Genomic DNA, 9,903 nt, shown 5'->3' on the forward strand with positions numbered 1-9,903 from the left:
TCCATGGCCTTCCACACCCCGAGGGGCACAGTGGGATGGGAACCGGGGTTGTGGTCAGTCAGTAACAGCTCCTCCCGGTACTTCTTCCTCCTCACAATTCTCCTCTGCTTCGGTGTGGGTGCTTCCCACAGGCTGCAGGCCTTCCGGATAAACCTGCTCCTTTAGGGCTCCTCTATGGGCTGCAGGTGAATCTCTGATCTGGTGCCTTGGAACAGCTTCTCCCCCTCCTTCTTCACTGACCTTGGTGCTCGCAGAGCTATTTCTTTCACTTTGTTCTCACTTCTGTGCAGCATTTTTTGCCCTTACATACATTTCCCCCGAGGTGCTCCCGCCCCGGCCGTGGGCTCAGCCGCGCCCTGCGGTGGGCGGTTGGATCCGGCTGGAACCGGCTGGGGCAGCCCGGCCTCCCCTCACAGAGCCCTCGCTGCTCACACGTGGGCACCCACACCCCAGACAATAATATGCACAAGTTGTTTCTGTAACACAAAATTCCTGCTTTCAGTTATTTCGCTGATCTCTGATGGCTCTTCTTCATCCTGAAGCTGATAAAGGGAAAAACTTGAGTGAATTTCTTCTCAGGAGCACCACTAAGCGCTGAGGCCGTGCAGCCCTGAAAGACAAATGCAGCCTTTGGCTGAAGCAGAACTGTTCCCAGGGGAGGAAAGGACGTACTAGTGTAATACAAGATACTGAGAAGACTTTATATCAAATACTGTGTACAACTCTAAGCTGCCAACATGTAATAAAAAGAAATTCAAGTGGGAAAAGTGACAAACAAAGAGTATTAGGATGGCTAGGAAAACAAAAGAGCAGATTGATTTGTACTCATGAATATGCAAACGAGTCTCCAGGGGTAAAAATAATTATGTAAGCTAAAAAGGCAATGATGATACAAGAATAAATTACTTTAAATTAGAAGAGACATTAGGCTCTTTCAGCCTTGGGCAATATATTGCTTAGTAATTTTGATGTCCTGAAAGAAGTTTCTCAAACTTAGCTTCAACCAGTGTCACAGTAATACTCAATATGATGCTGAGAAAAAACAAACAGCTAAAGCATCAGAAAAACTACTATTCAATATCCAAACACAACCTGTTCAACAGTATACAATGTAACAACCAGTTCCATCTACCTTATCCCAAAGCCTCCTAGTTTTTTCATATTTCGTTCTTAATGACTCCTTAGGAAAGCTACTGGTGCTTTCCAGGATACACTTTCTTCCTGTAAATACGACCCACAAAACAAGATGAACAAGCTCATTAGAGATGCTCTATGCCTACTCTATGCAAACCTCCATGTAAAAGTACTCTATATACTGTCTGCATGGCTTTGTTTTTCAAGGTATCATAGCTATCACCTTGATTTACACTTAAAAGATCCTGACAGCAGAACTGCAAGGTCCAGAAACATAGGAAAGTCAACTCTCTACCTTCTACAAAGTTAGTCCTTTCTCAGGTTATTTTGTCCCCTGCTTGGTGCAAGCCCCATGCTTAAACTTGACTGAGCACAGCTTCAGTAACAAAATGCAGTGTTCACCCGGTAAACTGCTTTTAGCAGCAGCAGAAGCAGCAAGGCAAGAGAAGGAAGTTTCAGATCTATATAACAATGTATAAATCCGAGCAAGTACCTGGAGCTGCCAGAACCAATTACCAGTACTAAAACCTCACAGTTGTTTACAGAGGACATAGTGGGGAAAACACTGTCAGCTTATACAGCACACTAACGTGAGCCAAGCAAAGGAGTAGAGGCAGCTACCATCATAAAAGGAAATAAAAACTTCAGACCAGAAGTAGTGCATCTGACAAAGCTAGTATTAAATTTCCACTCTCTGCTCAGGTCATATTCCTAATGACTTAGAAGTGACCCTAGCTGGCTCTCAGAACATACACACAGTAGCAGCAAGCAATGGCATAGCCAATTTCCTTGTTTTCTTATTTGTGGACAGATGAGCAGGCCCCACTCCTTTCAAGCTTGGCCTGTCTGCCACCTTGAACTATGAACAAGGACTGCTCTTGTCTTGCAGGTTTGCTGTATCATCATCATTCCATCCCACTCACCAGCGTTCAATTTACAGAAAACAGGAAGGCACAATGTGCTGCAAAATACTTGTTCCTGCTCTGTGACACCACCACTAGCAGAACATGCTCATTAGTTAATCATATCCAGAGCATGAAATGTCTCTTCCAACACTGGAAACCCATCTGGGGGCTGACAACTAAAGCAACAGGCATAATTTAATTCATTAATGACCACTGCTTGCATTTTTTTGTTCCAATTTAAGTACCAGTGCAGTGACACAAGACCAAAAGATTGTAATTACTGTATAACATTGTCGGCACAAGTGTGCTACAATATTTTTCTGAGCATTTTTTAAAACTATAGTAAATATATTTACTTATTCATTGAAAACACCTGAATAGGAAAAAATAACATTTAATAACATTTATTTTACAGATCATTTACAAAAAAAAAAAAAATTTACTCATACAAACACTATTAGACATTGTTCTTCTCATCCCAGTCTGTACCCACACACATTTCAGTGACTACACATGAATGTCTTGCTTCTGCTTCAATTAATCTTGGGGACTTCACTGCAGAGGCAGCCAACCACTTGCTTGCACTGTGCATTCTTTTAAGAATAATTAAAATGCCAGTAATGATGCTGTGTTCCTTTAACTCACTAACCTAAAAAGCATCAGGAATTAATTCCTACAGAGCATCATGAAAGAAATGCTTAGACCTGTATTTTACTATTTTGCAATGGGACAAGTTTTTGTTGTTTATTTAAGGCAGCTCATACTAAACCATGAAGTGTCACGTGGTACCAAATGAAGTGTCTTCACAGTTAGAGCCTAATGCAAAAATGGACGACACACTTCAAATACACAAGCCAGAAGGGTCATTCCCAAGAGATGTTTTTTAAACTGTTTTTAATACATACTTACATATAGCACAGCTTCTAGTGTTCTAAACATGCTTGTGGGAATAATACATTAAATGCTGGTGAAGGGACATTGGTTTACAAGATTTTTACAGCTATGTCCATGAATATGACATTATCTTTGTCAAGTTTAACATTTCAAAATAAACAAATCATTTTTAGTGCATACACTGCAAAAACTGTTTAAGCTACAAATAGCAAGTAAAAAACAATAGACATTATTTTCATCAGTAAATGAAACACAATAGACAGCTATTCGATAAAATACTTTTATTTATGTACAGTGTAAAGATGCTTTTCAACAAACATTATATTGTACAAGAGCAGACTTGAGTTTGCTTAACACTCTTAAATTCACTTTAAGGGGGAGTCTCCCTGAGGTTAAAGAAGGTTTCTTATAACTGTACATCACATCAATATTTAATCCACGTTATCAGGAAAACGCAAAAAACCTCTGAAAGATTTGGACATGGGTATTTAGTGCAAGATGGGCCTGACAGGATGTACTGAAAACTACTAGACAAAAATACTGCAGTGGTAATGTGACTCCTCCAAGATCATGACCAGTGTTGCAAGTAAGAAAAAATATTAATAGAAAAATTGGTGGGTTTGGGGGGAAAACGATGACAAATTTTGGAAAAAAAACACAGGACAGAAATGGAGGAAAACACAAGCTGTGATTTAGGAATGTTGTGTTAAGACAGTAAGAACCAGACAACTGGACAAGGTGTCTCAGAACAGACATTTTTCTTTAAAAAAAACAAAACAAAACTGAACACCATCACTCCCACCACAGTTTGCTGGTTTGTAGTTTTGTTGTTTTTTTAAAAAAAAAAAAGCTTCAGCCAGAAAGGTGACACAAACACCATTCCTTCAAATAAGCTTGTTCAACAAGAAAGCAGAGCCAAGTCCCTAGCAGCCACCTTGGCAAAACAAGTAATTCACTCAATATCACGTTATGCAAGAGTTTTCCAAATCCACAGCAGCACACCCTGTGATCCAATCCTTCCACTACTGAAGCTGACTGAATTTTTCTCAATGGGATTGTGGATGAGGTTGTATATATATAAGAAGGCCCAACAGGACTGGAATTAGTTTCACTTCAACAAAATTTACAAACAAGCTATGGTTACTCTACCTTTGGGCTGAAAAGCAGCACTTAGTTATAAGAGTAAATACACACCAAAACCCTTAGTTCAAGAACTTTTTCAGACTCGTTTCAGAGCAATGTGACAGTCATCCACAATAATAAACCAGAAAATCCTCCTAAAGGGAGCAGTCAATAGACAGTGAAGAATCAATCACAGAAGTTTTTGGATTGGAAGAGACCTTACAGATCATCTAGTTCCAACCCTCCTGCTGTAGGCAGGGACACCTTCCACTACACCAGGTTGTTCAAAGCCCCATCCAACCTTGCCTTGAACACTTCCAGGGATGGGGCATCCACAACTTCTCTGGGCAACCTGTTCCAATGACTCACCATCCTCATATGGAACAATTTCTTCCTAATATCATCTAACTCTCCTCTCTTTTAGTTTAAAGCCTAAACTAAAGCCCTTGTCCTATCACTACACGCCCTTATAAAAGGTTCTTTCATACTCAAGTATAAAAAAAAGAGGCTCTGTGTAACAGAACTGGTAACTCCAACGATAAGCCATCAAAATGAAGAATGGTTGTCTGTATTTTTGTTATATTTCTAGCTGGACTGTAAAGTACTCTCAAACCAACAGAAATAAAATAAGTGCTGTTATTTGCTTTATTGCATAGCTTTCTTGTTCTACCAGTGTTTTGGTTAACAGAGGCTCTAAAGTATTATTCATTATGTAGTTAAGATATGTAAAGCCCAACAGTCTTTTTGTGAAAAAACTCACACTAGGATGCAAACTAAGAAGACTGCATTATGATGCTAAAACATAATTTTAATGCAAGATTTAAAATTCACTTAATAAAATTATACAAATTAAGAGTATAAAATATTAAACTTTAGACATCTGGTGCTATGACATAAATTTCCACCTGTCTTTTTTCAGTCTTAATTCACTACTAACCCCCACCCTCCATATTCTTTTATTTTAGCACATAGGAAATTCACATTCTTTAGCCAGCCACTATAAGAATTACACACTCATCCCAAACTTTTTCTGATGCTTCCATTTTCTGTTAGGATTCTTCAGAATTCTGTAGCTAAGATTTTAACAATTATTACCTTGTTTTATTGAATCCAAACCTTCAAGTTTTAAGCTTCATAGAGTACACCATCATTCTGATAACCTGATGACTTATTCTCTTTCTCCCTGGAACTCCTGCAAGTGATGTTTGTATTCTGCAAGATATGCATTCAGATCATATTTTTTGGTTCCACTGCAAAGGAATTCAACCCTCTGGTTTCTTCCGAAGTACTTTTAACATTACTCTCCCACACACAACTCCTCAGGACAGGTACATCATTTCAAGCTTTTAAGAACCCTTTTTATTATAGGATGGTGCCCAGACAAGCAACACTGCAACTTCATTCTGCCCAGCTTAGAAATAAGAAGGTAGATTTAGATTTTATCTATTAAATATCAGCACAATAACAGACAGGGTTGCTGTGTATAATAACTGTGAATAACCTCTCACCCTGGTTTTGAATAGGCAGTTTCAGATATTCACCACTTCATCATTATCAACAAGATCTGGCTATATATTTGTGACCTGAAGTAAGAAGCTTCCTCTCCCTCATCGAACAGCAATTCAACTCTGTGCTCACACAGAGTAAATTAGGGAACACAGCAACCTGACCACTCCCTTCACTCAGAACAAATCAAACACATTCCCACCAAAAATTAATAAAATGGGGCTGTTTACACCAGAGTGCTTCCCTCACACATTTAAAACAATATGCTCCACCACAGATCAGTCCACAAAGTCTCTAATTCATGGCTTGACCATGAATTCTTCACAACTTGGGCTCACCCAGTCTTAATGCTTTGGGAAATAAATCTGTGTAGCAGTCATGTCACACAGAGTTCCACTTAACCATTTTTTTTAATCTCATTAGTTCCATGCACCAAAATTAATACCTGTCATTCTGTCATTCTCCTGCCACTAGGCGTCACCCTCTTCTATCGTGATCTGTATCCCTCCATCCACTTCCCAACATTTCGCCCAGGAGCCATCAACCAGTAAGTCCGTATCTAAAGAGCAACCCAGTTTCTCAGGTCAAGGAAAGATTTTTGTGATGTGGCAGATAAAGTGCAAAGGATTGTTAGTGTCTCTTGGTATGTTCTTTAAAGTTAAATAAAAATATTAAAACAACCGAACTCCTACAGGAGGTGATACAGGCTTTCCTCCACAGAGGAGTCACCTCAGATTCTGAAACCATCTAAAACTAAGTGCATTCCAAAAAATAAGAGGAACCATAACAGAAGCACTAGTGGAACCAATTGCATGACCCCTCATGTGGGACCTACAAACAAAATAATTTTACTAATCAAGCAGCATTTTTTTCAAGGACAATACAGAGTCACCTTCTGGTGTTGCCCCTTGTATTTCATAGATTTCAAGTCCAAAAGGGGCCACTATGATTACCTACTAGACCACTCATTTCGCAAATGCATGGATCTCCACAGGTATGGTTTTGATGGATATGAACTCCTCCCATACTGAGGGCAACCTGAAAACTACAACTTTGACAGCAAACACTCAAACAGTTATTTTCCTGTTCCTTAAGTGCACTTAAAAGAAAAAAAGAACAAAAACAAATACCCATAAACCCCAAATCCACAAACCAAACAACAACAAAACCCAAACGCGGGCCATGACGGCATTCTACCACTGACCGGTTCTGCCACTTGGAATGATTCCCTGGCACATAGGAATTAGGTACCCATGCATACCTAACTTGGATCATTATTGATCTTAACAAACAATTTAACATAATTTTCAGTATCAGCATCTCTACCATATGTGAAATAGGATTCCAGCTAAACTTGATTCAAGCTGAGCTTAACAGATGACTTAACTGTAAAGCCACTTTGAAGCATTAGGAAAAAAGATGGCATTAGGGAGCACATCACTACTAAATTACGAAATATTGTCCAACCTGACAAACTGTTGGCATAATTTGTAACAAGGGTTGAAGTTCTTATATGTATGCACGTAAGAAACACAAACAATGCTTTTCAACACTTGTGATGCATACAGAATGCTACCAGCAAGGAGTCACTGTGTCAATGAGCATCTTGCAAAATCTTCTAGTTCATGTGCAAAGAACGACTTCGCATTGTATTCTTCTGTTACCTTGCTGGGACATAGCTGTTTCAGTGCTATATCCCCTTCTTTTGATGTGTCTCACCATTTAATTTTCCATTTTCCATTGCTTTATTTTCAAAGTTCCAGTCAGTTGGGCTGAGGAGTTGCTGAGTTTTTTTGTATGTCCAGTATGGGTTAAGTATTAGTGTAACAGCAAATAATCCCGAGAATAAAACAATAAAGTGAAGAAGTCCCAGATTTTCTATGACGGAATTCCAATTGAAAATACACACCCACCACATGTGGTAGGTAAGAATCATGCGGCAGTGAAACAGATGGATCATCACCCACTGGTTTGCCTTCCAGAAAAAGGTGTTAGCATGGCCAGCCTAGAAAAACAAGAACACAAAGTATGCAGAAGTGAGATTGTTACTTCAAGATAAGGAACTGAGGAATCTGTAGAACTAATGCAAATATCCAACTTTCATATACACACACTCTCAGGCATTTTTTTCCTCATAGTGCAGTATTATTCCACATGTATATGGCACCCCAAACTTGGTATGGATCTATACCATTCCACTGTGGACATGCACACAGCACCACACAGAAACCTACATGGAGGCCTGCAGAAGTGCCATCATGACAAAAGCAGGTATGACAGTAACATAGATATCAGTTGGATAAATGCAGTTTTGATGAAAAACTATCCAAACAAACCATACAGATTATTTACAAACAAGTGAAATGCATGAAAACTGTTATAAGCATAATCTGAAAACTGTCATATTCTTACCTTCAGAAGCATCCAGGAAATGCACGTTGAGGGAGTACTCATCTCCAGCAACATTCCCATCAAAGGCAGATAATGTCCAGATTTCACATTGATAACTAAACCAGCCAAGCCACCAAAAGCAAGCAAATGATGAACTACCAAGAAAACATCAAATGTTCTAAAAATAATGTTCGACACATGAACTGCTACATTTTCAAGCAAGAAAAATCCAGCTGCTATTAAACAGTTAAACCAACTCCACTTTTGCTGTGAATAGACTTTGTCAGCATGAAAAACAGGATCTACGAGCAAAGCCCATAACCCAGCAACACAACTCTGAAGTCCAAACACACCACGTGTGACTGCCATATTCCAAAACACCTTCTCCTTTGCATATAAGGCACGGTAAGTGGTACTTCTCCAAGAAGACAACCAGTGAGACAGAAGAAATACTCCCAAGTAGATTAAAAAACCAGCAGCTAAAAATGTCAAACGAACTTCCCATAAGAGATAGTCCCAGTCAAAAATGGTCCCAAACACTGCATCATCATTTATAGGATTCATTTCTTCTCTTTTGACACTTCTCATCCCCACTATAGCCTCCTTCACGCCTATTTAGCCTCAGCTATTCAGCAAACCAGTAAGCATGAACTCTTCTTTTCCATCTGGAACAAGGAGAAAAAAAATAGTGAATTTTTAAGTACATCCATATATATAGATTCTAAACCACAGAGTGCTCACATCCACTGCAGTTAGGACTTTGGTCCTGTTGCCATTAGGCAGTCATCCCAAAGACAGGTAGACAGACAAGAAAAACTTAAGCAACACGTTTAAGATTAACAACTGGCCTGAAAAGTCCCTACTAATACAAAGTAATGCACTGAAGCAAAGGCAGAAGAGGGTCAAGTAGGAAGACAAGAAAGAGGAATAGAAAATACAAGAAGCAAATCCTGTTTTGTTACTTATGAAACTTTTATTTCAACAGTATCACGCAGTTATTGTCCTAGTCCCCTGCTTTTCCCACACTGATTTTCCACCATTCGCTACAGCTTTGGGTGCAATTCAGAATCTCAAATACAGATCCAAGAAACAAAACTACAGAAAACTAATGCAGTAAGGGGGACCACTTACACCAAAACAGGGCTGTAATAATCACGGCTCAAAACAAGATTCTGCAATCAGTTTCTGAACATTAAACTACTTTCCAACAAAAAACATATTAAAAATGGAAAAAGAGTATGGAATGCAAACAAGCAACATTATTACATATTATTAGCAACATCAGTGTAATTAGCTGAACAGCCCAGCATTAAGTGTCTCAAGTTGTCTGACACTTCCTGAACATACTGTAGTTCAAAAACAAAGTCTTGTGGGTAGGGAAAAGTCAAATAATACTGAAACATTTGAACTACAGCTCGTTTTATGAGCCATATAGGTGATATAAGCATAACCACCACACCCGCCGCAGCCTGTAAGTGCTTAACACCACTGTGCGTTTGGGAGTCTGGTGACTGCAAGTGAAAAAACCACGAAGACCACCGAGGGCTGAGCGCCCGATGAGAAGCTCTAGCCTTGTCCTAGCGGGCAGCAAATGCCACCACCGCTCCCCGTGGTGCATCCTGTGGAGCACCTACTCGCCCTGCCCTTTGCTCGCAGGTGCCCCGCTCCGAGGAGGGGGATGGGCTGGGAGCCCTGAAGGCCCTTCGCCCACTCCACGGCCTCACACTTGGCAAAACCGACTCCAAGTCCCAGCAGCCCCCCGCCCTCATCTCCCCGGGGAAAACCAGGGCAAAACACACCGATCGCACGGCACGACCAGGCCCTGAACAGCGCGACCCACTACCGCATACCCTGGCTCCAGCAGGGCCGCGACAGCTCCTCCGCCCCCGGACAGACACGGCACCGACACCCCCCCGTAACCCTCCTCCGCCCCCCGAGCCGCCCAGCCCTC

General features: G+C 40.4%; 1 protein-coding gene across 1 annotated transcript; it reads right to left on the reverse strand.

Annotated features, from left to right (window-relative positions):
- Window positions 1–4,531: 4,531 nt before the first annotated feature.
- On the reverse strand, window positions 4,532–9,783 carry CLN8 (ceroid-lipofuscinosis, neuronal 8). Its single transcript, XM_008637679.2, has 2 exons — window positions 7,974–9,783; window positions 4,532–7,566 (listed from the first exon to the last, which is right to left on the reverse strand). Exons 1-2 carry the CDS (start codon window positions 8,538–8,540, stop codon window positions 7,252–7,254), a joined length of 882 nt encoding a protein of 293 aa, XP_008635901.2. The 5' UTR covers window positions 8,541–9,783; the 3' UTR covers window positions 4,532–7,251.
- Window positions 9,784–9,903: the final 120 nt, after the last annotated feature.

This window comes from Corvus brachyrhynchos, unplaced genomic scaffold, assembly GCF_000691975.1.
Source record: "Corvus brachyrhynchos isolate BGI_N302 unplaced genomic scaffold, ASM69197v1 scaffold136, whole genome shotgun sequence".
Lineage (NCBI taxonomy): Eukaryota > Metazoa > Chordata > Aves > Passeriformes > Corvidae > Corvus > Corvus brachyrhynchos.

Coding starts and splice junctions, on each gene's coding strand:
- CLN8 (XM_008637679.2), bottom strand. CDS start 8,540: ATGAGAAGTGTCAAAAGAGAAGAAATGAATCCTATAAATGATGATGCA. Junction 7,567..7,973: donor TTTCCTGGATGCTTCTGAAG/GTAAGAATATGA, acceptor TTGTTTTTCTAG/GCTGGCCATGCTAACACCTT.